The sequence below is a fragment of the Bos indicus genome, chromosome 21, assembly GCF_029378745.1.
Source record: "Bos indicus isolate NIAB-ARS_2022 breed Sahiwal x Tharparkar chromosome 21, NIAB-ARS_B.indTharparkar_mat_pri_1.0, whole genome shotgun sequence".
Lineage (NCBI taxonomy): Eukaryota > Metazoa > Chordata > Mammalia > Artiodactyla > Bovidae > Bos > Bos indicus.
Window position 1 is genome coordinate 67,049,641 of NC_091780.1, and position 27,638 is coordinate 67,077,278.

The window sequence follows — 27,638 nt, forward strand, 5'->3', positions numbered from 1 at the left end:
ATGGTACAGAAAGTTTAAGCATCCTGAGCAGATAATCTTGGCTTGCCTTCTTCAGAGTATTGTATGTGATTAAATGTGAGGAGGGCAGCTGGTTTCTTCTGTCGGGTGAGCTTCGCTCCGTGAAGTGGTCTCTGTGGCGCCTCCGGCGGGTGGTATTTACTCAGCAGCTGAGTCTAGGATTCTGAGTCGCGGGTTTGAGTGCTGCGTTTCGTTGTCCTCCTCATGGTTCTGTGCCCTTGGTGCCCTAAATAGAGGGAGAGGTACAAGGTGGACTGTGTTTCTGTTGGCTCCTGGAGTGGATGATTACAGTGTGATGTTTCCTTGTCTCAAATGCAGTGGGAACTTAGGTTTTAACAGGCTACATTTGAACTGAATTCCGACGGGTGGACGGGCAGAAGACGGAGAGGACTCTGAACGAGGGGCCTGGGAGCCCAGCGCCTAAGGATGTGGCATTTGATGGCTCCTCCTGAAAGTGCTGAGCGGCTCCTGAGGGTTGAAGCTTGTGCAGGTTTTGGGAGGACAGGGTTATATTCCTTAGTGAGTGACGGTTTAATGTTGGGTATATCCTAGCTTCTAGAACTTTCAGTATGATTTTTTGAAAGTTTTTTTTTTTTTTTTTTTACTGTATTTTCATTCTTTTGATACTGCTTCTGCAGGAACGGATTAGTCCTGTTTTAGTTAGTCCTTACAGTTCCTGGAGTGTTATCCTCTTCCAGGACTCAAGCCATCAGATCGTGTCATGCCAGCCCTCATTGGACTCTCCCCACTTTCCTTCGGTTCTCAGTGATTCTAACTCCTGCCACCCTGCTGCTCTCTCCAGCACCCTCCTGTCTTAAATGCTGTGACTAATAGTTTTAACTCCCTTTGCCCACACACTCTGTTCTATCCCTCATTGAATCCAGTTCTACAGCAGTCATGTTGTTATTCCCGCCATCTTGAAAAAGGAAGGGAGAACCCTTTCTGGCCCCCACCCACTCCCTACAGGTTCTTTGCCTGGGGCAGCTTGTTGTTGTTCAGTCGCTCAGTCCTGTCCAACTCTTTGTGACCCCATGGATGGCAGCATGCCAGGCTCTCCTGTCCTTTAGTATCTCACAGAGTTTGCTCAGACTCATGTCCATTGAGTCAGTGGCGGCATCCAACCACTTTATCATCTGTTGTCCCCTTCTCCTCCTGCCTTCAATCTTTCCCAGCATCAGGGTCTTTTCCAATGACTCAGTTCTTCACATCAGGTGGCCAAAGAATTGGAGCTTCAGCTTCAGCATCAGTCCTTCTGGTGAATATTCAGGCTTGATTTCCTTTAGGATTGACTGGTTTGATCTCCCAGCAGTCCAAGGGACTCTCAAGAGTCTTCTCCAACACCACAGTTAAAAAGCATCAGTTCTTCAGTGCTCAGCTTTCTCTGCGGTCCAGCTCCCACATCTGTACATGACTACTGGAAAACCATGGCTTGGACTATACTGACCTTTGTCGACAAAACAGTGTCTCTGCTTTTAATACACTGTCTAGGTTTGTCATAGCTTTTCTTCCAAGGAGCAGGTGTCTTTTAATTTCATGGCTGCAGTAATTTTGGAGCCCAAGAAAATAAAGTCTGTCATTGTTTCCATTGTTTCCCCATCTATTTGCCATGAAGTGATGGGATCGGATGCCATGATTTTAGTTTTTTGAATGTTGAGCTTTTTTTTTTCCCCAAATATTGCTTTTTTTTTTTTTTTGAATTTATTTAATTGGAGGCTAATTACTTTACATGAGTATTGAGCTTTAAGCCAGCTTTTTCACTCTCCTCTTTCATCTTCATCAAGAGGCTCTTTAGTTCCTCTTTAGTCTCTGCAATAAGGGTGGTGTCGTCATATCTGAGGTTATTGGTATTTCTTCCAGCAATCTTGATTCCAGCTTGTGCTTCATCCAGCCCGGCATTTCACATGATGTACTCTTCATAGAAGTTAAATAAGCAGGGTGATAATATACAGCCTTAACGTACTCCTTTCTTAATTCTGAACCAGTCTTGTTCCATGTCCTATTCTAACTGTTGCTTCTTGACCTGTCTACAGGTTTCTCGGGCAGCAGAGATAAGGTGTCTGATATTCCTATATCTTTTAAGAATTTTCCACAGTTTGTTGTGATCCATACTGTCAAAAGCTTTAGCACAGTCAGTGAACCAGAAGTAGATGTTTTTCTGTAACTCTTGGCTTCTTCTATGAGTCAATGGATGTTGGCAATTTGATCTCTGGTTCTTCTGCCTTTTCTAAATCCAGCTTGAATATCTGGACATTCTCGGTTCAGGTACTGTAGAAGCCTAGCTTGGAGAATTTTGAACATTACTTTGCTAGCATGTGAGATGAATGCAATTGTATGGTAGTTTGAACATTCTTTTGCATTGCCTTCTTTGGGATTGGAATGAAAACTGACCTTTTCCAGTCCTATGGCCACTGCTGAGTTTTCCAAATTTCCTGACATATTGAGTGCAGCACTTTCACAGCATCATCTTTTAGGATTTGAAATAGCTCAGCTGGAATTCCATCACCTCCACTAGCTTTGTCCGCAGTGATGCTTCCTAAGGTCCACTTAACATCGCACTCCAGGATGTCTGGCTCTAGGTGAGTGATCACAGCATCATGGTTATCTAGGTCATTAAGATCATTTTTGTATAGTTCTTCTGTGTATTCTTGCCACCTCTTCTTAATATCTTCTGCTTCTGTTAGGTACATACCGTTTCTGCCCTTTATTGAGCCCATCTTTGCATGAAACGTTCCCATGGTAACTCTGATTTTCTTGAAGAGATCTCAGCCCCATTTCTCAGCTACTTCTTGGGCTTCCCTGGTGGCTCAGAGGGTAAAGAATCTGCCTGCAATGCAGGAGACCTGAGTTCAATCCGTGGGTTGGGAAGATCCTTTGGAAGGAGGGCATGGCAACCCACTCCAGTATTCTTGCCTGAAGAATCCCGGTGGACCGACGAGCCTGGTGGGCTACAGTCCGTGGGGTCGCATAGAGACTGAGCGACTAAGCTCAGCTTACTGCAAAGCTCCCCTGGTTGTCTGGACCCTTCAGAGTGCGGTTCGCAGACCAGCGCCATCGGTGTTGTCACCCGGAGCTTGTTGGGCTTCAGAACTGTGTCCCGCTCCAGACTTACCGAGTCAAAATCAGCCTTTTACAAGAGTCTCTAGGTGACTCAAGGGCTTTGCTCCTGACTCAGTTGGTAGAGAATTCACCTTCAGTGCAAGAGATGCAGGTTCGATCCACGCGTCAGGAAAATCCCCTGGAGAAGGCAACCCACTCCAGTATTCTTGCCTGGGAAATTCCATGGACACCAGCGTCTGATGGCTACAGTCCACGGGGTCACAAGAGTCGCACATGACTGAGCCAGTAAACCACCAGGTGATTCGTGTGCTCACTAATGTTGAAGAGGTGGTGGTCGGTACAGCTTTCTCCAGTTCTTCCACTATCTCTTCACACTTAATCCAGTCAAATTATTGTATCTTCCTGCCCTCTATTGTAAGTGTCCAATTCACTGTGATTTTTTTTTCTAATTTACTAAGTTGTGCAACTATTACTATAATCCACTTTTAATACTGCAGAGATTGTTTTCAATTTTAATTTTGTGTAAGTTTCAGTTGGGCTTCCCAGGTGGTGCAGTGGTGAAGAATCTGCCTGCTGATGCAGGAGACTCAGGTTTGATCCCAGGATCAGGAAGATCCCCTGGAGTAAGAAATGGCAACCCATACCAGTATTCTTGCCTGGAAAATTCCATGGACGGAGGAGTCTGGCGGGCTGCTGTTCAAATGGGGTTGCAAAGAGTTGGACACGACTGAGCACACACATCAGATCAGATCAGATCAGTCGCTCAGTCGTGTCTGACTCTTCGCGACCCCATGAATCGCAGCACGCCAGGCCTCCCTGTCCATCACCAACTCCTGGAGTTCACTCAGACTCACGTCCATCGAGTCAGTGATGCCATCCAGCCATCTCATCCTCTGTCGTCCCCTTCTCCTCTTGCTCCCAATCCCTCCCAGCATCAGAGTCTCTTCCAATGAGTCAACTCTTTGCATGAGGTGGCCAAAGTACTGGAGTTTCAGCTTTAGCATCATTCCTTCCAAAGAAATCCCAGGGCTGATCTCCTTCAGAATGGACTGGTTGGATCTCTTTGAAGTCCAAGGGACTCTCAAGAGTCTTCTCCAACACCACAGTTCAAAAGCATCAATTCTTCAGCGCTCAGCCTTCTTCACAGTCCAACTCTCACATCCATACGTGACCACAGGAAAAACCATAGCCTTGACTAGACGAAGTTAGTAGTAAAGTTTCAGTTACGCCCAATGAATAAATTCTGGAGGTCTGCTGCACAGCGTAGTGACTGTAGTTAGCAATACAGTATTGTGTACATCAGAACTGTTAAGAGAGTACATCTCGTATTAAGTGTTCTTACCGCGAAAAACAAAAGTGAAGTGACACAAGGAGATGTTGAGATGTGTCAGGTGCATCTGTCACCTTGATTGTGGTCATGGTATTGTGGGGTCTTGCATGTGTGCATTCAGGAAACCCTGGTTCAGTTCCTGGGTCAGGAAGATCCAGTGGAGAATATTCTTGGGCTTCCCTTGTGGCTCTGCTGGTAAAGAATCTGCCTGCAGTGCAGGAGACCTGGGTTCGATCCCCGGGTTGGGAAGGTCCCCTGGAGAAGGCTACCCAAGCTCATCAAATTGTAAATGTTTAACACGTGCAGTTCTTCTTATGTCAATTATACCTTTATAAAGCTGTCAGAAATATATTTCTTTTTACATTTTAATTATGTAAAACATCTACGGGCTCTAATATCCAAACTATAAAACATGATTATGTTCAGAGACCTCTAGCTTCCAATTCTTTCTGACCCCTTACTCCATTCCCTTCCACTTCCTATAATCATTTTATTTGTGTCTGACTCATCCTTCTGTTATAAGAATAAGATGACATTTGAGCAGAGATCTGAAGGAATTGAGGGAACCTACTATGTATGGTATTTTGCATCTTTGTGTTTTTTTTTTTTTTGCTTAACGATATATACTGGAGATCTTTCCATATTAGTAAATCGAGAGCTTCACTCTTTCTTGTCATTGCTTTATACTCCATGCTGCGGGTGTACCCTGATTTATTTAACCAGATGACTCTCGATTGTTAATGTTTTTTAAATTACAAATAAGGCTGCAGTGAATAACTTTGCATGTGTATTATTTTGCATGGAGGCAGGTGTGTTTGTAGTATGTATTTCCAGAAGAGATACTTCTGAGTCAGAGGGTAGATCTGTACCTGTTTTTAATAAATGTGCATGTTTTTAATAGGTGTGGTCAAGCCTCTGTAGGGAGGCCTGCACTGATTTGTTCTGTACCACAGCCTCACCAGCAGTGTGTCCCCAGACTTCTGCATTTGATATGATAGGTGAGAAGTTAGTATGTTTGTTTTCTCCTTGTAGCAAGTGAGGTTGAACATCTTTTTGTATATTTAGGGTGAAATACATTTCCTTTTCTGTGAATTGTTTCATATCCCTTACCCATTTCTCTTTTGGGTTTTTGAACATCTTGATTTTTCTAAAAGGGGAGTTCCTTATACATTACGGAGGTTAGTCCTTTGTCTATGATAATAAATTAACAGGTTTTTTTTTTCTTCTCAGATTGTCATCTGTCTTGTAACTTTGCTTAAGGATGTGTTTGTATTTGTTTTTGCCATAAAGAATTTCCGTATTTTTGCAGTTAAGTTTGTAAATCTGTAAACTTCCTTTGTAATTTTGAGTCACAGTTTTAGTATTTAGGTATTAACCAGTTGCTATTCTCCAAGGTTTAAATAAGAGGGAAATTTTACATTTTAAAATTTAGGTTTAATAAGACTATGCTGGAAGCAAGAGATGAACATCAGAGTGTGTTGTACAAGAAACTGATTATCTATAGATAATGATTCACCAGTGATTTTAGGATTTAGCATACCTTGAATATATTATGATGTTAGGTATGTTTTGTTTTGCAAGTAACAGGAAGCCAAACTCATATTTAAACTCTAAAAGGGGGCTGTATTGGCTTATGACACTGAAAACCCCCGCGGTCAGGTGGGTTCAGGTGTGGGCTGATCGAGGCACCAGCTCTGTCTGCTGAGCGTCTGTGTACTCTGCTTTCCGCAGTGTGTCATCCTGGCTTTGGTGGCAGAACAGTGATGGGGGTTCTAGGGTTCAGTTTCTGTACCCCGTGGCCCACAGTGAGAGCCAACATCCAGGATGAGAGTAAACAGTTTTAAGCACTTTGTCAGAATAAGGACAGAATAAGGTTGTTTGTTTTAACACTTTGACAGAATAAGGTAGTTTCATAGAAGCCCCCAGCAAACCTCCTTTGACTCCTTGCCCCAAACTGGGTTACCAGCTCATTCTTGAGGCCAAGAAAATACGCGGTGTTCAGTCAATTGGGAGTCCTGACTGACTCACAACTTTCTTAAGGGGATTGGATTATATGATATCCTGATTGCTCTGGAGCTGCAGTGTGAGTAGATTCCAGACAGGAGAATAGGTCTGTAGATAGATACAGGGTGGGCAACCAGGAGGTGCAGGCTACACTGAAGTCAGGTGACCCAGACGTAGTAGACGCAGCTCTTTCCTCTGGAGAAGAGCTCGCGGTGAGATGACTCAGTAAAGCAAGGAACGCAGCATGCTGCAGCTGCGCGCTGAGCGTGGCTTGGGCTGTGCAGTGTTTCTGCGTGCTTTAGAAACCTGTTTCCCTTGCTCTTACTGTTTGACTGTTATGAGTGTTCTCCCACCTTTTCACAGTGTTGGAGATTTTTGTATGAATCTTTGTCTCTTTCACCAAATGGTGAATCTTGAGGGCAGAAACCATTTTATTCATCTTATATCCATTGCAGTGCCTGTAATTGTTGTTCAGTCACTCACTTGTGTTTAGTTCCTCTTCACTTTCTGCCATTAGGGTGATGTCATCTGCATATCTGAGGTCATTGGTATTTCTCCTGGAAATCTTGATTCCAGCTTGTGCTTTATCCAGCCTGGCATTTCTCCTGATGTACTCTGCATATAAGTTAAATAAGCAGGGTGACAATATACAGCCTTGACGCACTCCTTTCCCAATTTTGGACCAGGCGTTTGTTCCATGTCTGGTTCCGACTATTGCTTCTTGTCCTGCCTACAGCTTTCTCAGGAGGCAGATAAGGTGGTCTGGTAGCCCCATCTCTTTAAGAATTTTCCATGGTTTGTTGTGATCCACACAAAGGCTTTAGCGTAGTCACTTAAGCAGAAGTAGGTGTTTTTTCTGGAAGCCTATACATGGTAGGCACATTGTGTTCAATTTTAAATGAATGAGTTGGTTGAAATTGCCCTCTGCTAAGGACTTACTGGAGTAAATTCAGTAATCTCTCAAAATCCCTGTCACAAGACAGGCCTGGTTCGTGTTTGCTGCCAAAGCTCACAGAGGTCGGCCTGCCAACCCCATTTGCACTGGTTGAGAGGCTCTTAGAAATCAGTCACAGCCTCAGGTCTGGTGCTGCTAGAGTTCTTCAGGCTAACCCAGGAGGCATTTGTCTGGTGTCTTGATTGCCTGGAGCTCGTTTTGTTCCGAAACAACCACTTCCTTGTCTTGGTGTCTTGGAGAAGTGCTCACACTCTCTCTTCCAGTCCCTTCTTATGTCCCATTTAATTCTAGGAATTACACAACTCCTTACATTTTTTTTTTTTTCTCCTTCTGGATTTTGGAATAGGTAGGTGTACAGGTAGCTGGCAAAACTGAGAGTAATATTAGCTCAGCTATTAAAAAATAATGGGGGTTGTTCTTGGGGCTTTCCTTGGTGTGGCTGCAGTTTGCAATCAGAGAGATCTCAGAGGGTGCGGCACAGGTTGAGCTGGAAAGGCTCCATCAAGTCCCTGCACAGCAGGCTCTGGATTAAGCGTCCCTCCAGTTGCCACCCTTCCTGGCGTCCCTCTGGAGTCTCTGCCCTTGGACTCAGGCCACCTTTCTCTCTTCCTCGTGGCCACGAGCCGACTGCCTTGCTGTCTGTTCATTGAACGCCTTGGTGCCTGCCTCACAGCCTCCCTTTCCACTCCAGTTCTGGCCACCATGCTGGGTGGTTTCCTGTCCACTGCGTAACCCATCAGGCACCGTGGTGCCTCAATTTCTTGCCTTGTGTGTCCACCTCCTGTCACCTCCTGTAGTCCACCTCTGGCACTCCCTTTCAAAGTGACACTCTGAGTCTTGTCATCAGCTGAAACAGCTTTAGCTCCAGAATCACTAATCCAGATGGAAACACTTGTCCTTCTGCCCCAGTGTGACTTTGGCTCCCACTTCTTTGATTTCTCCAGCATATAGGTTACTCAGCGTCAAAACTGTTGGGCGCCGTGCAGCCCAAAACTTTGTTGACCTCTCAGCAGCAGTGGACACAGTTGATCGTCTTCTCTTCATTGAAGCCCTCCTTGTCTTGCATGACACTTAACTGTGACTGTCTTTCTCCTTCTCTGCACCACGTCTGTCCGGCCACTCTGCTTCACCTTTGTCTGCTCCTTCTGTTCTTCCTAGTCTCTAACTGGGTTTCCCTGTGGCTCAGTCCTGTTCCTTTTCCTTTCTTACTCCCATGATGTAGACTACAGATACTTCTCTGTATCTTTTGTTCCAAATTGTTTCTGCCTTTTCTCACCACCGCCCAAAGGGAAAAGTATTTATTGCAACAAGTTAATCCAGTGGGTATTCCCCAGGGAGCAGAATCTGTTTGTGAAGGCAGTTAAAGAGATGGGGGCCTCCTTGGTGTGGCCTGTGCTGCAGCAAAGCCCCGTCTCTGTCCCTGTCCTCTCTGGAGCCTCCTTGGCGGTGGCTTCTGCCGGTTCCTCCTGCCCTGCTGCCGTCAGCTTTCCAGGCCGTCTGTCAGCCGTCGTGGCAGGCTGCGGGCGGGCTGTGGCCCCTGCAGAGCGGGCCTGCCCTGGAGTTGCTGGGCTACCTGAGCTGCCATTCGTAGGCAGTCCCTGGCCGCAGTCACCAGCTGGAGCTGCGCCCCTCCTTCGTATTTCACCTTTTTTCTAGGACAGTCTTGTAAGAGTTTGTCAAATTTTGTTTCACAGAATTGGGTGTTCCTTTGCTTTCTGTTTTTTTATTAATAAGATCTATCTTTACCTCCTTTGTTTTCTTTGTACTTTCTCTAGATTTCTGGCTTGAAAACATAGGTTATTAGCCTTGGTTGCTTTTTAATGATGTGCTCAAACTGTAGAATTTCCTCCTAAGCGTTACTTTGTCGCCCGTGCGTTATGCATGTGGTGATACCGCCACTGTGCTCAGGCTCTCAGTTGTGTCCGACTCTCTGCCACCCACAGACTGGAGCCCACCAGGCTCCTCCGTCCATGGGATTCTCCAGGCAAGGATCCTGGAGTGGTTGCCGTGCCCTCCTCATCATTGTCATTAAGATCTAAATATTTTGTTACTTCCATGTTTATTTCCTCTTTAACCCTGAATTTCTAAACAGACATTTTAAAGTTACTATTCATGGTGTTGTTTTGTTATTAATTAACTTATTCTCGTGATATCGTCATAGAATGTTTTTTTTTAATATCAGTTACTTGAAAGGTAATGATCTTTTTTCCTTGTAACCTAGTTAAAATGTTTCATGTATTTTTAAAAGAATGTGTATCCTCTGTTAGGCTCAGGGTGACATATCTCTGTATGTGTGTTTGATAAAGGTTTTAATGCTGTTCACATTGCCCATATCTTTACAGTTATTATGACTGCTTTATTTATCAATTTTTGATAGGTGTGCGTTAAACATCTCACTGTGATATTCTGTTTTCAGGATAGGAAGTTCTGTTTCCAAAATTCTGTTTTGAGGGTTGGAAAATCAGTTTATTTTTGTTAATATTGGCATGGAATGTTTTCCTATCCCTTATTTTCATCTTTTTTATGTAGATTTGTTTTTGATGTTTTGGTCCTTTGAAATGTTCCTTGTTCCATCGTTATCTGTGATGCTTTCTTCTCTTTCTCTCTTCCTCGCTCCACCTACTCTGGCAGGAATTTCTGTTGGTTTTATCTCCAGAACAGGTGTTGAGTGCATCTGCTCTGGCTTTCACTGCCGTCACTCATCTCACCCGGGCACGTGCAGCCTGCTGACTGGTCTTTTCTGTGGCGGGGCTGCCTTGCCTGGGCTCGTGGGGTCGTAGTTCTGACCTGCATCCCGCAGTGCTCGCAAGGCGTCCTAACCACGGGCCCTGGGCAGCCTCTGGCTGGGCTTTTGCTTCGCTCTCGCTCCTCTCATTTATTCTCTGTGCAGTAGCCTGAGTGATCTTTAAAAATGTAAATCTGATTGTTGCTCCCAGGCTTAAAATCTTTCAGTGTTAAAATGTGTTCACTGGTTCTTGTTGCTTTTAGCATGAAAAACAAAATTATTAACATGGCCCACTGAGCCCCGCGTGAGCCGGCTCTAGCTTACTTCATCACCCTCTGTCCCCCTCACTGTATCATTCTGACTCACTGGCGTGCCTTTTAATTCTTGCCACCAGCTTTACCTTCTTGCCGCAGATTCTTCTTGTATCAGCTTCCTTTGCACGGAATGCTTCCGCTCCCGGCCCCTTCACCTGTTCATTCCTCCTCCTCGAATCTTAGCTCACATGCCCTTTTCTCCCAGGCCTCTTGCCCTGACAGCTGACAAGGCCAGGCCTCCTGTTACCCCTACCAGGTCTTTCGTCTTTCTAGCACGTCACAATCAGTCAAAGAAAAACTGATTTTGAAATTTAATGTTCCTCTTCTTCCTACCACATAAACTAGATTGTGAACTCAGCAGGACTGACTCCATCTAATTCATTCCTAAACCCCCATGTCTAACTCAGTGCCTTTGATGCCGTAAAGGCACTCTGCAAATACTTGAATGATTGGATAAATGTGTAAGTAAATGATTGTCGTGTGTATTGACAGTGGGTAGATTATGGTAAGCGTGTTGTCTTGTATGTAGTTGGCACTTGGTTAACTACTCTGCTCTTTCTCATCGTGTTTTGTGAGATGTATTTAAAGAATAGCAAGCTGTACCCATCTCACTCTAACTTGGTGCTCTCTCTTTCCCCTTCGTCCACACACACCTTACCTGAGCACTGGCGACGGGTAAAGGCAGGAAAACAATTAAGAATCCTGTTCAGTGTAAAGTGTTTTGTTTTAAATTTATTTTCTTTCCTTATTTTGGCCGCGTCGGGTCTTCATTGCATGCAGGCTCTCCTCTGGCTGCTGTGAGTGGAGTCCTTATTTCGGGGCGTCTCTTGTGGGGCGCGGGCTCCAGGCACGTGGCCTTAGCAATGGTGCGGGACGTGGTTGCTCCGTGGCAGGTGGGACCTTCCCGGACCAGGGATTGCGCCCATGTTCCCTGCGCTGGCAGGCGGACCACTGGACAACAGGGAGATCCCTAAAAGGTTTTCTTAGAAGGAAAGTCTGCTGATCACTCAAATTACTAATGAGTTTGTCCTGTAGGAGTTTTTCCTTCATTGGCAGCAATAAAAAGGAAAGATTTTTTTTCTCCCTTTAAAGTTAAGATATGTTTATGGTAGAAAATTTGAAAATATCAAGGAAGAAAAAAAGCCCTTATCCCACCTGTTAATATTTTGGTGTTTTTCCTCCCAGTCCTTTTTTAGGTGCTCAGTTAAGTATTTTAAGCATAATTGAGGTCCCTAGTATCTAACACTGTGCCTGGCGCAGTGTAAATGCCCGTTAAGTATTTAGAGAACGTTCCCAGGTGTGTGTGCTGTTTGGTATGTAGCTCCCTCCCTGCTTCATGTCTCTGCCCACGTGTCTTCCTATCAGAGACACTTTCTGTTACCTCTTCCCAGGAGGGCTCTAATCACCCTTCCCCTCAGCCCCACCTCTCCCCTTTCCTGACTGGGCTTTCTTCATAGCCTTTTCCACTCTCTGATGCTTGTTTTGAGTAGTTGCTTACTGGCGGTGTCCCTCCTAAGTCCACGAGAGGAGGGGTTTATTCTCTTAGCTGAGACTCAGTGCCTAAAGCAGTGCTTGGCACATGTGGAACTCAGTAGTAACTGGATAGTGAAGGCAATTTATTTTCTCGGGTATCTTAGTGAGAAAATCTTCATTGAGAATATAGGTACCTCATTTAGGAATAGGTACCTTTAGAACATCACCCCAGTGCCATTTACAGTTGCCAGGACATGGAAGCAACCTAACTGTTATCGACAGATGAGTGGGTAGAGATATGATATATACATTAATGCATATATACAGTGGAACAGTACCCAGCCTTAACAAAAGAATGAAGTAATGCCATTTGCAGCAACATGGAAGTACCTAGAAATTATCATACTAAGTGAAGTAAGTCAAAAAGAAAAAGATACCATGTGATATCGCTTATTTATTTACATAACAGAAACATACTCACAGACTTAGAAAACAAGGTTGTGGTTGCCAAAGGGTAGAGGTGCGGTGGGCGATCAATCAGGAGTTGGGGATTAACAAGCACCCATGGTGCGCTCACTCGCTCAGGCCTGTCGGGTTCTCTGTGACCCCATGGACTGTAGCCCGTCAGGCCCTCTGCCCATAGGATTTCCCAGGCAAGAGTACTGGAGTGGGTTGCCATTCCCTTCCAGGGGGTCTCCTGACCCAGGGATCAAAGCTGGGTCTCCTGCGTTGCAGACGGATTCTTTACCATCTGAGCCACCAGGGAACACCACTGTGTGTAAAATAATCAACAGGGACCTGTAACACAGGGAACTCTGCTATCTTAGAGTAGTCTAAATGGAAAAGAACCTGAAAAAGAACAGATGTGTGTGTGTGTATAAACTGAATCATTTTGCTCTACATCTGAAACTAACATATTGTAAATCAATTATACTCCAATATAAAGTAAAAATAAAAAACGTAGGTATTATGACTTCTCATAGGCATATTTTATCTTGTATATAGGTGGTGCATGCACACGATTCAAAGTTCACGTGGCACGCAGTGCAAAGTCTCTCCTACCCTGTCCCCTCGCCGCCTCATCCCCAGTCTCAGAAGTGACCAGTGTTAAGTTCATGTGTGTGTTTCCAGAGACAGCCTGTGGTTCCACATGTAAAGTCACAGGCATATTCCTCCCTCCTTAAAAGAAAAATGTAACTTTCAGCATCTGTGCTGTTTGGTACCTTCTTTCTGTTTGTTTTGTTTTATAAAATGTATTTTGGAGATTATTCTTTGTCAGCATGTAAAGCTCTGTATTTGTGAACAGCTGCACAGTATCCCGTTGTATGACTGTATTGTAGTTCCTTCTTTGATGAACACTGAAGTTGTTTCCAGTCTTTAGCTGTTACAAACTGTGCTGCAGTAAATATTGATAACCTTATATATATGTCATTTGCCATGTTGCTAGTATTTGAGGAATAAATTCCTGTGAGTGGAATTGCTGGATCAAAGGAATGAGTGTTTGTACTTTTTACGGACACAGCTTATCTTCCACAGGTTATACCAACTTAGACCTCAGATAGTGTGCTGTTACTTGATCGTTGCCAATTTGACAGGTGAAAAGTGATGTAAGTGGCATCATATGTTTAATTCATTTGTATTTTCTGTGAGTTGTCCATGTCCTGTGCCCATTTTTCTACTAGGATTTTGGTCTTTCTTTTGTTAAAAATTGACTTGTAGGAGCTTTCTTTTATGTAAAATTGGCCTTTAATTTGTGATCTCAGTTGCAAACATTTGGTTCCATCGGCCAGTTGTTTTCTGATTTTGCTCATGGTGGTTTTTCCTAGGTAAAAATTTTATCTTTTATAGGAAAAACATACTTATCTTTTCCTTTCTGGTTATGGGTTTGGGGTCATACTTAGCCTTTATGATTTATTTTTTAAAAGCATCATGATGTCTTCTTATACTTCTGAGGTTTCATTATTTATGTTTGCTATCTCTTTGGTACTGCTCAAGTTTTTTCTGGAATAAGATGTGAGATGGAGTTTCAACCCCTTTTATTTATTTTAAAATCTTAGAATTTTTAGAACTTCTTATATCTTACTTGAGAAATAATCTGTCAGCAGTTTTCTGCTGAACTCTAAATGGATCATGTGTAATTTTTCATTATAAGTTGTAATTACTTTTGGCCATACCACACAACCTGGTTCCCTTACCAGGGATTGAACCCGGGCCCTCAGCCGTGAAAGCACAGAGTCCCAATTGCTGGACCTCCAGGGAATTCCCAAGTTGTAGTTATCTTTGTCTTACTAATGTGGACCTAAAATAATGATTGAGATTCAGTCTATTGGTAAGCATTGTTTTGAGATAAATTTTGCAGAGTTTTCAATTGGTAAGTAAAGATTAAGATTAGTAATAATAGATGTAATGATAGCTAATTAATATTGTGTACTACACCTAAGGAACATGTTTAGTAAATGACTTAAAACTAAAGAAATAAGAAATTTTATCCCCTCATTTGAGTGAATCATGTTTGAGGTCTCTTTGCTCTCTTGATTAATGCCTAGCTCTGCCAAGTTAATAAATAAGAGTTTACTGGGGCTTGACTCTTGTATCTCGTAGACTCCCTTTATGGACCGTCATTGTGCAGAATGACAGTCCTGAAGATCCTGGCTGTAGTGCCAGAGGAGGCTTTGGGATTACCCGCACGGGCTCAGTGATGGCCTTCAGACTTTTGCTGTCTTCTGATTGCATGCTACTTAGCCTGGCCTGTTGTTGCGTCCCTGCGGGCAGGTGGCATTTTCACCATGTGGTTAACTTTCTCAAATTTTGTAATGGCTCGCTTTGCTAAACTGTCAAAAAACGCAAGCTGGGCCTAGTAAAAAAGTTAGCCTGCCCACAGCCTCTTCAAACTCTTTCTCTGGGTTCTCACAATGAGATACGTAACTGGCCACGCTGGCCCTTGTCGCCCCCGCACCCTTGTTTGGTCTGTCGCCGTCTCCATCTTTGCTCAGGTGCCCTCCCACACCTTTCTGCTCAGCCATGCCATTGCCTGAATATTTGACTTCTCACGTTCTCCAAAACTGTCGGGTTCCTGTTCCCTCCGTCCTCCCTTCCATAGAGGTTCTCCTGGATGTGGTCCTCAAGCAGCAGCAGCAGCTCCTCACAACTGGTGAAAATGTAGGTTTCCAAGCCCCCATCTTGACCAGCTGAAACAGGAACTCCAGGGGTGTGGCCCAGCATGGTGTTTAGCTCACTGGGTTTTATCTGCTTGCTCTTCTGTCCATGGAATTCTCCAGGCCAGGGTACTGAAATGGGTAGCCATTCCCTTCTCCAGGGGATCTTCCCAACCCAGGTCTCCTGCATGGCAGGCGGATTCTTGACCATCTGAGCCACCAGGGAAGCCCCCAGTACTCATGTGCTGAAGTTTGAGAACCACTGCTTTATGGGATCTAATTCAGAGCTCTCCTCGTAGTAAACAGTCCCTAAACGCTTATTGGTCATTTAATTTGTGGATTATATTCATAGCCATTGATGAATGTGTCTGTCATCACAGTGACCATTTAATGAACATCTACTCAGTGCTGGGCACTGAACAAGGTGCTTTCACACACATTGTCTTGTTCTCACAAACACTTTGCACAGTAGGGAGTGGTATTTCCCACTTGGTGTATAGATGAGGATGGGGAGGCTCGGAGGAAGCAGTAACTTGCCAGGGCGGCGCATGGCTGTGAGAGGCAGCGGGTGGCCTCAGTGGGCCTGTCAGATGCTACGCCGATCCCAGGATCCTTCTTGGTGCGTGACACTGCTTTTCGGATGAACCTTGCTCCCAGAGTGCCTGCGGGTCCGTGGCTGTCCTGCGGGCATGTAGCAAGTGGCTGTAGTCCCCCCCCTTTCTGGACCTCCCCTCACATTCTTAACCCCATCTTCTAAGTGACAGCCTTCCAGCTTTTTTTTTTTTAAGGTAGAAACAGACTGTTTTCTTAATACTCATTTACTTAACCGTATATCAGAGAGTTGGGAGGTAAAGGAGACGTTGAGATCATAGTCTGGCCTCTGCATATTTGCATATCTAGCCATTACATTATGTGTGCTGTTTTTCTCTCAGAAATCAACTTGTTTTTTTGTTGCAGTATAAACTGGTATATGTCACAACTCGGGCCCCTGCACTTGCGTTATTTTTGCAGCTTAAAAAACTCATGCTACATCGAATTTAGAAAAATTTTAATTGGTCAGAAAAAGTATTTTTGCTGGCTTTGCCTCAGTCCAGCTGTGCTAGGAAAGTGACGTGAACAAGTGTTAGATCGCACGCTGCCGTGACCCAGGGGCGGCTGCTGTCTTGGGGGAGGGTGCGTTGTTCACGTCTTCTTCGCTCCCCTTCCCTCTCAGACCGCCCTGCCCTCTCCCTCTCAGACCCCTGCCCCTCCACGCACGTTTTGGGACAGGCAGTTAAATAGGAAAATCTGTTTATTTTTTAAATTTTTACACAGAATTAAGTGCTTATTTCTTACTCTCACTATGTAAGTGCTTACTCTCGCTATAGTTCTTGGTTTGAATGCATTTAACAAATGTGAATTGATGTTATTTATTTAATAATGATAAGAGCTAATACTTAGGTAGCTCTTTCTGTGGGCACTACTCCAGTCACTTTACGTACTTTAACTCCTTAATCCCCCAATGCTGTGTTCTCTGTGACATGTCACTTTGCATTTTTGAAATGGTTCCCTATTTAGCATTTGTGTTTTCCTGTTAGGACCTGTGTGGAAGATGGAATTGATGTGTGAATTTCCATAGATTCCGTTTAGTTCAGTCGCTCAGTTGTGTCTGACTCTCTGCGACCCCGTGAACCGCAGCACACCAGGCCTCCCTGTCCATCACCAACTCCCAGACTCCTCCCAAACCCATGTCCATTGAGTCGGTGATACCATCCAACCATCTCATCCACTGTCATCCCCTTCTCCTCCTGCTCTCAATCTTTCCCAGCATCAGGGTCCTTTCAAATGAGTCAGCTCTTCCCATCAGGTGGCCAAAGTACTGGAGTTTCAGCTTGAAAATTAGTCCTACCAATGAACACCCAGGACTGATCTCCTTTAGGATGGACTGGTTGGATCTCCTTGCAGTCCAAGGGACTCTCAAGAGTCTTCAACACCACAGTTCAAAAGCATCAATTCTTCGGCGCTCAGCTTTCTTTATAGTCCAACTCGCATCCATACATGACCACTGGAAAAACCATAGCCTTGACTAGATGGACCTTTGTTGACAAAGTAATGTCTCTGCTTTTTAATATGCTGTCTAGGCCTTTAAAAATGTCAAATAATCAAGTGGTGTGCTGGGGACACAGGCCAAAGCCCTGTGATGAAGGCAAGGCAGCGTCTGGAACAGGACGTCCCAGGCTTGAACACAGGCTCGGGCCGCCTGGCTCAGCCTCGTCCCACACAGGACAGGCCCTGGCCGGCTCTGTGCTTGGGCTGGGCTCGTCGTCCTCTGGGGTCCTGAGTGTGCCGTGCTTTATGACCACTCAGCATGCGTATTTGTGTTTGAGGTCCAAGAACTTCGGGATTTGAGTACAAACACTCAGGTTTGCTGTGGACAACAAGAAAATTTGGGACGTTGTTATCATGTGTCTCTTCTAATTTAGAGACAAATCTAGCAGCAGTGCTCTACATGGAGGAGACATGAGACCTTCGCATACCTCCCTGAAGACGGCCTTCTAGTTTATGGCCAGTTCAGTTCCGTCTCTCAGTGGTGTATGACTCTTTGCGACCCCATGGACTGCAGCACCCCAGGCTTCTCTGTCCATCCCCAACTCCCGGAACTTGCTCAAACTCATGTCCATTGAGTCGGTGATGCCATCCAGCCATCTCATCCTCTCTCGTCCCTTTCTCCTCCTGCCTTCAGTCTTTCCCAGCATCAGGGTCTTTTCTAATGAGTCAGTTCTTAGCATCAGGTGGCCAAAATATTGGAGCTTCAGTTCCAGTTATGGCCACTTACTTAAAAATGCTGCTGATGGGATCTGCTGGTATTTGGAGCCTCAGCCTTTGTCAGAACTGTATGTACCACCACCAAGCTGAGCTGCTCGCCTGTGTTTCTCAGCTTTCAGTAGCTGTGCAGCCTCACTTAAAATTGCTGCCTATTTCTGCCATCCTTCTTGCATTTGCATACAAAATTTCAATACATCCCTGCTGGCCAGAATGTTATTAGTGGACATTAGCCTCGGCTACAGAGGGAAGATTTTCTGAAAGGCAGTCAGGAGCTCCAGAGAGCGCTGTGGGCGTGGGCCTTCTGCAGCTCCAGAACTCGGACTTGTCAGGAGGTGAGCAGCGCCCTTCTGCCTCCTCTGTCCACCCTCCTCACCACTCGGCCTGGAGAAGGCTTGCAGCAGTTGGGACGTGGCGCCAGCTAAATGAGTGTCACTTGGTTTGTGCCAAGCTTAACGAGTTTTGCAGAGTCTTCTGTATTTCTTCACTCTACGTTGTACATGATATAATTTCAAGTTCTGACAACTAGTTGTTACTGTCTGATGTAGAAGCCAGAAGACCACAGGTGAAGGAAGGATACGGAAATGAGGGCTTTGGCTTCCACTCCTCTGGTGCTTTTCCTGGTTTACTGAGTGTAGAGCTTCCAAGTTTAGCTGTGGTATGAATTGATTTTGTGATTGTAGACAATTTACTTCCTTTGTCTTAAGTTGCAGGATCTTGAGAGCAAATGTGACTTTTTACAAGGTCCACTCTGGCTTCTGGTTCTGTGAATGTGAGACCTAGATTACCTCTGTTGAGATAAGACCAGTGTAGGTAGAGAGATGTTACAGAATTACTCATGCTGGAAACCAGTTGCTGCTTCAGTCTGTATCTTTGTGAATAGCTTTATATTTAACTTTTTCAGCTAGTAGTTGCAAGTTTTTGTTTGTTTGTTTTATTATGTGAGATAGTGAAAGTGCTTAGAGTGAAGCAAATGTGCAATTGTTGCCAAGTGCTAACTTTTGGATTATATTTGATTTCACCCTTGAGTTTAAAACTGCTTATTCGGCTGGTTGGCCTGCTAACCTACATTTAAAATGCAGTATTGTCCCCGTGGAGACTACAAATACAATACTGTCTCTCTTGAGCCTAATATTTTTATTTCAAGCCTCCAGATTTTCAGTGTTAAAATGCTGCTGAATACCAGAGGACAGATTCCACTGTGTAACCTTTCAGCTATTTCTTCTGGATTGAGGAAGGGCCTAGAATCTCTAGAAAAGCATGGGATTGATGATAAATTTGCAGTTCAGTTCTTGTGAGAAAGACGGGGTTTCGATTTTAGATGCACATTAGAAGAAAAATTGGAAGGTAAATGTGGAACAGATTGAATTCCCCAAAGAGGACTCTGGGAGAAGTTATCTCTGTTGAACACTGTAGCCAATTAGGAGGCCCAGTGAATGCTTCTCACACTGTAGCACTGTTGGGAGAGGGAAACAGCAGAGCCAGCCGTGGCCTCCTTATCTGTCCCCTGAATGGCTGGCTTCTGAAAAGAGTTCTCCTGTCTTACCTCATCGAGGAGCATCACTGGTGCCACAGAAACATTCATAACAGACACCGGCAGTCCTGACGGGTGTGAAGCTTAGGATTTGGCCAGTCCCAGGTAGCCCGTCACCTGTTGGTGACGTGTCACCCCTGCTCACACGCTTGCCTGGTGGAGCTGCAGGCTTCCTTTTATGGTGGATTTTCCTTGTTTGTTCACAGACATGTATTTGCCCGTGACCTTGTGCTAGACCATGACATGCTTTTAAACTGCTAGAATACTTTTCAAATAGTTTCAGTTTTTTGACCTGTGTTTCCTTCTTTTTCTATTAAAAAATTATACAAGTATAATAATTATTGAGGAAAAGTTAGAAATTAAGATAGAAAAAAAAAGTCATTTAAATGCTATCCCTGCTTTTAACATTTTTAATATTTTGCTAAGTATCTTTTCAACTTGTTCTCTTTGCAAACATATATATCTCAAATAGAATGAAACTTCTTTAATTATGGAAAATTTCCGACTTACACAATAGCAGAGAGAATGTCTCCCAGCTTCACCATTTGTCAACATGTGGCTGGTCTCATCTCATCTACTGTCTCACCTATTCTGTATTATTTTAAAACAAATCCCAAGCATCATATATTTTCTTCATATGTTTTCTACAATACATATACTGTTTGGGGAAATAAAACCATATTTTTACATGTAAAAAGTTTACATTTGATCAACGTCTGTTCTTTGACAGATTCATAAATATTTTTATAGTTGGTTTGTTGATATATAAGGATCTTTTTCTTATTTATTTTTTACTTTTTAATTTGAAATAATTACAGATTCATGAGATGTTGCAAAACATGTGCAAGGAGGCCCCCACACCCTTCACCTGGTCTCCTCAGTGGTGGTGTTTTGCCTGACTGTGGAGTAGCAGGAGGCCAGGAAAGTGACGGTGGTGGATCTGGATTTCACTGGGTTCACGGGGGCGTGTGTCTGTGTCTGTGTGTTCTCTGCAGTGTTACCCCGCTTGTCGATTCATGTAACCACTGCCACAATCAGTGTTTTCTGGTCGGTTGTTCAAATTCATTTTGTAGTTGGTCTATTTAAACTTGCTTCCAAACATGGACCACACATTGTGTATAGTGTGCATGCCTTTTAAGTCTCTTTCTAATAAAAAAATTATCTTGTTGCAGTTTTACACTTAGAGAAAATGACAGTAACAGCACGGAGAACCCCCGGGTGACTGTTTAAGATCTGCCCTTTGTTTTATCATGTGTTTTCTCTCCGCCTCTTCTCGTTCTTCCTCCCTGCTTCCTGTATGTATATAGGTACATGTATAATATAAATCATTTGGGAGTACTTTGTAGACATCATGCCCATTTATTCATGTAAGCCTCAGTTTCTATTTCCCAAGAGCAAGATTTCCTCATATATTACCACAGTACATTTATCAGAATCTAAGCTATACCATTGACCTCATCTGACGCTCACATTAAAATCTCAGTGGTTGCCTGCATGTTATCCTTTAAGAGCCTCCTGCCCTTGCTTCGGGAGCCAGTCCAGCTGCACAAACTACAGTGAGTTGCAGGCTCTCCAGTCCCGTTCAGTCTGGACTGATTCCTTAGTTTTTTCTTTGTTTTCATGGCTTTGACATCTTGAAGACTTCAGACCAGTTGTTTTGTAGGATCTCTCAGTTTGGCTTTGTCTGGTATTTTTGTGATTAGATTCATAGTCTAGTTCACAGTTCTAGATCACAGTTGGAGGACCACAGAACTGCTGCTGTGTTTCTCAGGGCAGCAGGAGAGCGGGAAGAGGAGGCTGCCTTGCCTTGGTCACTGCAGTAAACTTTGCTACATTAATCCATTGTCAGGTTCTGCTTTGCTCTTTGTAATCCATACATAATTTGTGAAGGGATACTTTCGGGCTACATAAATATCCTTTTACCCATCAGACCTTCATCCACTGTTTTACCATCCATTGATGGTTTTTGGCTGAATCAGTTATTACTGTATTACTGTGATGGTTACAAAATGGTGATTTTCAAACTCCATTTTTCTCTCCTTCTACATTTATTACGTGTTAGTCTGCTGTTAAGGGAAAGCCTATTTTCCCCTCCCCATTTATTGATATTAATGTGAACTCAGATTCTTAATTCATTCCATGAAAATTCTGGAGTATTGCTTTTATGTCTAAATTGTCCCATCTCTGACCAATAGTAGTTGCTCTGCTTTGCCCCCAGAGTCTTTTGGACCCAGCCTCAGAGGTCTTTCGTAGTTTTCTTGCTCAGCAGAACAGAAAGGTGTTCTAGGTTCATCTTGTCCATTTCTTGCCCCGTACCTGGTATCAAGTATATAGGCGCCTTGGTGACTTTAAGTGGCAGTATTTGTAACAAATCGCTTTTGCCCAGTCTGGGCACCGGGACTTCCAGTTGCCATTTGGTCATTGCTTCTATACGTTTCTACCTTCCGTGTGGAGAATCTGAATTCCTAAGGACATCCACATGATTTTTTGCTTTATTTTACAAGACATTAAGAATAACAATACACTGTTACTACTGACGGTATGATTACAATGTGACTACCATTTTAAGACTTCATACTTCTTTTTGTCTTTAGAATCCTATTTTTAATTGCATTTTTCACTTAATATCCTTCTTTGCTGGTAAGTAAATGTCTTCATTTTAAATGGCTACATGATACATTTACCCATTTCATTTTCAGAACACAGGATGTTAATAATGTTTTGTTACAAAGCTGAGGAGACTATCTTTGTACATGTGTTTGACCATTAAAATTATTTTTAAATATATGATTACCATCCAAACAGGAATGTGTATAAATGTAAAGTTCTATTAATTTTTCACAAAGTAGGTCGACCCCAGATTAAGAAACCTCATTCCTGGCCTCCCTGGGACCTCCCCACACTCTGCAAGGGGCGACTACCGTCTTCACGGCCAGCATCACAGACTAGTTTTACTTATTTTTGAATTTTAAGTAAATAGCATTATTTCATGTGTCCTATGCTGCTTTTGTATCTGGCTCCTTTCATTCAAGATTATTTTATGAGGTTTTCCATGTTGTTTCTCAGTGCGTGGTCTTACATGGGTAATATTGCGTGGGTAGCCTAGTATGGATGCACATTTGTGCTTGGGCCAGCCTTGGGCTGCTACAGATTGTTTACCCACTTGGAAAGTATTTTCTAAGGATAAATTCCTGGGAGTTGAATTTGTGTTTAAAGGATAGGAGGCTTTTGCTCCGTGTTGCCAAATTGCCCTGTGTAAAGACTGTGCCAGTTTACATTCCCGTCACAGTAGGGTGAGGCCTGTCCCCCCGCATTCCTGTGTGTGCTGGTCTTACTGGTCCATTTTGAAATGGGGTGGCATTGCATTGCCATAGCTGTGCCAGTGCAGAATACACTTCAAGTGCCTAAAAAGGCATGGGGAAAAAACATTAGAAACGTGAGTGGCTGTTACTTGAGGTCACCTGTAAGGCAGTTACCTCTTAAAAAGATTTGGCTTAGCTGGGGAGATAAGACATATGACAAATGGCAGACAGTGGAAATGCCAGGTGAACAGCAGCAGTTCCAGTGATTCTGGGAAACTTCAGAGGAAGCAGAGCACAGGACTTTCTTCGTGGTCGTGTATAGAACGGCCCAGCTCTCTCACTGCTGTGGGTTTGAGGCTGCTTTCTTCACCTGAGGCCTGGCTGGACTAGAGAATAACTACTTGAGTTACAGAGGCCAAATCCAGTGTTCTGCCCATTGATCTCAGTGGCTGATCGCCTTTTGTGTAAGGTAAGTTTTTTCTAGCTCTCTCGCTTCCTATTTGAAAACCCAGCAATGTATGGACTCCAGAACACTGTCATTTGGTGTAAAATTAGTGGTTCACATCATTGCCATTTTTTGAAATTTCATATGTTGCAGATTCAGTAGCTCATTGTTCCGACTGAGGTTGGGTGATTGGAAAGATGGCAGCTTGGTGTGATTGAAATCGCACTTCTAAGCTCTGTGAAACCTTGAGCAGATCACCACCTTTCCCTGGGCTCAGTTTCAATGTAGGGTGAGGAAATGGGGGTCAGAAAATTGGCAGGGCCTCTACACAGTTGGAGATTGAGGGCATTTCTCGACTGGAATAGGAGCTCCTCTGCAGAGTGCTGCTTGTATTACTCAGCATCTTGAATCAGAAAATTGAAAAATCATTGTGTGCTCTGCCAGGCACGCGCTTGTGAACTTGTAAGTGTCGGGAAGGCAGTAGTATGGCGGTTCAGCAGCCTGTAGGAGCCGCTCACTGCCATGGGGTGGGCTTCCGGTTCACCAGTGTCGTCACGCACTTGCGGGTGGCCACAGGATTTCTCCCCACCCCCACCCTGTTAGGAGAAACTTTAAAAATATTTATTTTCCAAGTATTTGAAGTGAGTGTCTTTTGCAGAAATGAAAACATCTTCCCTTACCTTCCACTTGAGATGTTGGTATTCCCTTGGGAGTAGATAGGCATATTTCTATGCATGTTTAACAGAAGAGTTTAATAAAGATAGGGCATTTGAATATGTCAGCATTTTAATGTGATGAGATCTGGTGTTAGAATGTGTGCAGATTGATTTTACCTAATGTTTATTCATAGTTTTTCTTTAATGAAGAAATCAATATTTTATTAGCCTAAATGAAGCACCAGGACAACCATTTGTAGTGTTTCACATTGTGAGAAGAGACTCAACCTGAACGTGGAGTGCAGCGTGAGCAGAGAAGAGATGGCGGAAGTGTCGCGGTTCAGCGGCTTGCTAAGTTCATTTTTGAAAAACCACTCTGGGGGAAGAGGAGTCGAGTTTACATAGCTGTTTTTAAGTGACAGGCCTCCTTGGGGAAAATGGCATGTGATGACAGCAGCTTGTTTTTTCAGCAGACACGTGATGGACAGTGCTGGCCCGGGAGAAGGAGCCCTGCCCTCTGGGGGGGCTTCTCCCACCTGCCCGAAGCAGGAGCCTGCCTGGCTCCCAGGGCACGTCTCTCCCTGGGGACCAGTAAGCAGTTCCCCAGGTTGTCCTGTGAAACTGCACCAAACATGCCTCTTGTGACTGCGTCTCTCCCCGTGTTGGAAGGACCTGAAGGTGGCGCCCATCACGCTTTCCATCGAGTCGTTTGCCCGTTTCCTGATGGCGGGTGATGCAGTCCTTCTCTCTCCCGCCCTCCTTGGAGCTCCCTGCCCCACTCACTGCTCTGGCCCCACTGCTTCTGGCCCAGGGGAGGACCCCTGGGTCGTGAGTGCCGGGTGCCCGTTCCAGGTCAGGACAGGCAGGAGCCTGCGAGCAGGCCACATGCCAGCTGTTCTCAGTGGAGGGAGTGGGTCTGGTGTGCCAGTGCAGGTGTGGGCGTGTGCACGTATGTCTGACAGTGGAGGAGGAGTGGGAACTAAGAAAGGGAAGGTGCTGCCTTGTAGGAAATTATATTGGAAGGAAAACATGCCCCTAAACTTGGCTTCTGCTGTTTTTCTCCAGGAAATTTAGACTAGAAAGAAATATCCCTGTTTTTCCTTATTTATATTTCTTTGAAAGTATTAATGAATGATGAGACATTTCAAAGCCTCTCTGATAAGCATCAAGTCCTTCTGTATTCAAAAGGAGAAATACGAGTTTCAGTGAGAGGAACTAACTTTTCTAAAGTGCCTTTTAAGTGTCAGGTGTTGCTCTTCAGATGGTCTCCATTTTAGTAAAACAGCCCCGCGAGGCACATGCTTTGAGAGGGTGGGTCTGGGGTCTGGGCCAGCCTGAGCGAGGCCCGAGTGTCTGAGTCCCACTTCAGCAAGCCCAGGAGCCTGCAGTCACACAGGGACAGAGTTTTAGGGAAGGTGCTGCCTCGGATGGTGTCTCATCAGCTTCCCGTCAGAGCAGCGGAGGGAGCAGCAGGCCGGGAATCCAGCAGTCCTAACCCCACCACTTGCTTCTCCTTGACAGCTGTTTGTGTTCCTCTGTTTGAAACATGGGAGTGGCGTAGTTCTTCGGGGCGCAGGTCTGTAACGACCGCCAGAGGAACTGATGTTTGAGGGCGCTCTGTAAGCCGTCAAGTGACCTTCTGGTATGTGCCAACGAGGGTGGTTTTCCTTCACAGATGGGCACCCAAGAAGGCATTAGTTGTTGGCTGGGCTTTTGGTCAGCAGAAGAATTATGTACGTGTGTGTATATGTCTGGCTCTGGATTTCTTCTGGTTCCCGCCATTCCTTTACTTTTCTTTCCCTCCATTTTCAAAAACGTATCATTCCTACAACAGAAACTTAAGGATGCCTTCTGTGTGCCAGCCCTTTATTAGGTGTTGGAGATAGAGTGGTGAATAAGACAGATAAGGTTTTGTCCTTTTTGAAACACTGAAGCTGTACAGTTGACTGACCTTTTTTGTTTTTCCTATTGGTATAAGTTATCCCAAATCTGACTTCCTGATACCCCTGGTACCTTTTTTTTTTAATGTGTTAGACCCTGAATACCATTAATGCCAGTTGTGCAGCTGTTTTGACTGTACCTGTTGGTCTGAAGAAACGTGAGGAGGATGGACCACGCGGCTCTGCCGCAGCAGGAGCCCGGTTTGTGTCTCCTTCCCGGCGGCGGCTGCGAGCGCGGCTCGGCCTCTGGGCGGCGCCTCGCGGCTGACTGCTCCCTGCAGTCAGGTGTGGGCGGCCAGCGTGTTTGCAAAATCCCTGATTGGTACTTTTGTCGTTAGGGCCCCCGGTTATTTTCCACTCTGTTGGAGAAGATTTGTATTAAATAGTACGTTGATCTTTGTTCACGAAGCAAGTATGCCTCAGCTCGGAGTAGTCTGCGTCTCCTTTCTTGAGTCCTGTGACCAGAGCCGTTTCCTCAGGATGACCAGCTGGGTGTGGTCCCACCCCAGACTGTGGACTAAGCCCCCGCAGGCACGAGACCCCAAGCCTAACTAGGTTCGAAGTCTTCCCCAGGAAAAACTGGCGGACGGTCTGTAATGTGGTTTATTTTGAATTCCCAGTCTGGAGATAGGACTCTTGAAGTTGGTGATCCTCTGTGGCCCCCGGAAGGAATCCCCTGTCCACTTCTGGCTCCTGTTTTGGTCGTCTGAGATGCGGTCAGGAGGAGTGGTGACAGCACACGGCCCTTCTTTGATTTTCAAATGGCATAATGGAGACCTTTGATGTTACTGGGGTGGCTCCAGCTATTTTGGATTAATCCATTCAGGTTGTCAGTGAGTCAGCAGCCTCCTGACTTTTTTGTTGTTTTTAAAAGGACTGTCACTGTGTGTGGAATACAGTTCCCATGAAGGCGCAGGTAACTGTGGTGCAGAGGGATAGGCACGTGGTGGCGGCCCAGCAAAAGAACACCTTGCATGATGGGCTCGGGGGAGATGGCACTGGCCCTGTGCTGGGTAGCATTTGTGTGATGGGAGGAGCGGGGAGTGTTCTGAGTGAAAAGAGGAAGGCAAGGGAGGCAGGAGGGTGTGGAGAGCCCAGACGGCGTGCGAGCACGCGCCTTTGCAGGTGTGTGTGTCGACGCCCATTGTGGATGGCCCGTGCCTGGCCTGTGGGTGCCAGCTAAGGAGTTTAGCCACTGGTGCACTGGGCAGGGCTTCAGAGGTTCTGAGTGGGAGAGCGATGTGAGTCTTTGTGAGGATTAATCTGGCAAGTGTGGAGGACAACCTGGAGGTGTGGGGACAGGCGGGGAGGAGCCCGGTGCCGAGCCATGGGAGCTGCCCCTGGACTTAGGCGGCCTGGCGGAAGGCAGGGTGCAGGCTGGGGGCACCTCGGAGGCAGTGGGCCTGAAGCTCGGGAGAGGGGCCTCGGGTGGAGGGGAGCCATATAGTGTAGACAGGGTGAGCGTCTGGTCTGGGAGGGTATTAGACAGCGTTTAGATATGCCACTCCAGTACTCTTGCCCGGAAAATCCCATGGGCGGAGGAGCCTGGTGGACTGCAGTCCATGGGGTTGCTAAGAGTCGGACACGACTGAGTGACTTCACTTTCACTTTTCACTTTCATGCATTGGAGAAGGAAATGGCAACCCACTCCAGTGTTCTTGCCTGGAGAATCCCAGGGACGGGGGAGCCTGGTGGGCTGCCATCTATGGGGTCGCACAGAGTCAGACACGACTGAAGCGACTTAGCAGCAGCAGCAGATAGGGCAGTAACTGGACTCTGGTTTGGCAAGTTCTGTGAGACTAGTTCTCTCTGAGGTGGTTCTCAAGAGGGTAAGGAAAATGGGACATTTTTTACCTTTATCACCTACACGCCCCCCATGTACCATCATCTGGCGTGCCTCTTTCAGAAGAGGTCTTTCTGAGATTATT

At 45.1% G+C, this 27,638-nt stretch overlaps 1 protein-coding gene across 11 annotated transcripts in view; it reads left to right on the forward strand.

Moving 5' to 3' along the window:
- Positions 1 to 27,638, forward strand: part of WDR20 (WD repeat domain 20) — a 64,824-nt gene that overhangs the window by 10,288 nt on the left and 26,898 nt on the right. Inside the window, exon 1 of one of the 11 annotated variants that reach the window (XM_070775755.1) lies at positions 598 to 26,626. The exons of the other annotated variants lie outside the window; for them this stretch is intronic. Coding sequence (XP_070631856.1) covers positions 26,615 to 26,626 — 12 coding nt within the window. The 5' untranslated portion in view covers positions 598 to 26,614. Of the gene's footprint in view, positions 1 to 597; positions 26,627 to 27,638 lie in introns of those variants that run through there. 11 annotated transcript variants of the gene reach the window in all.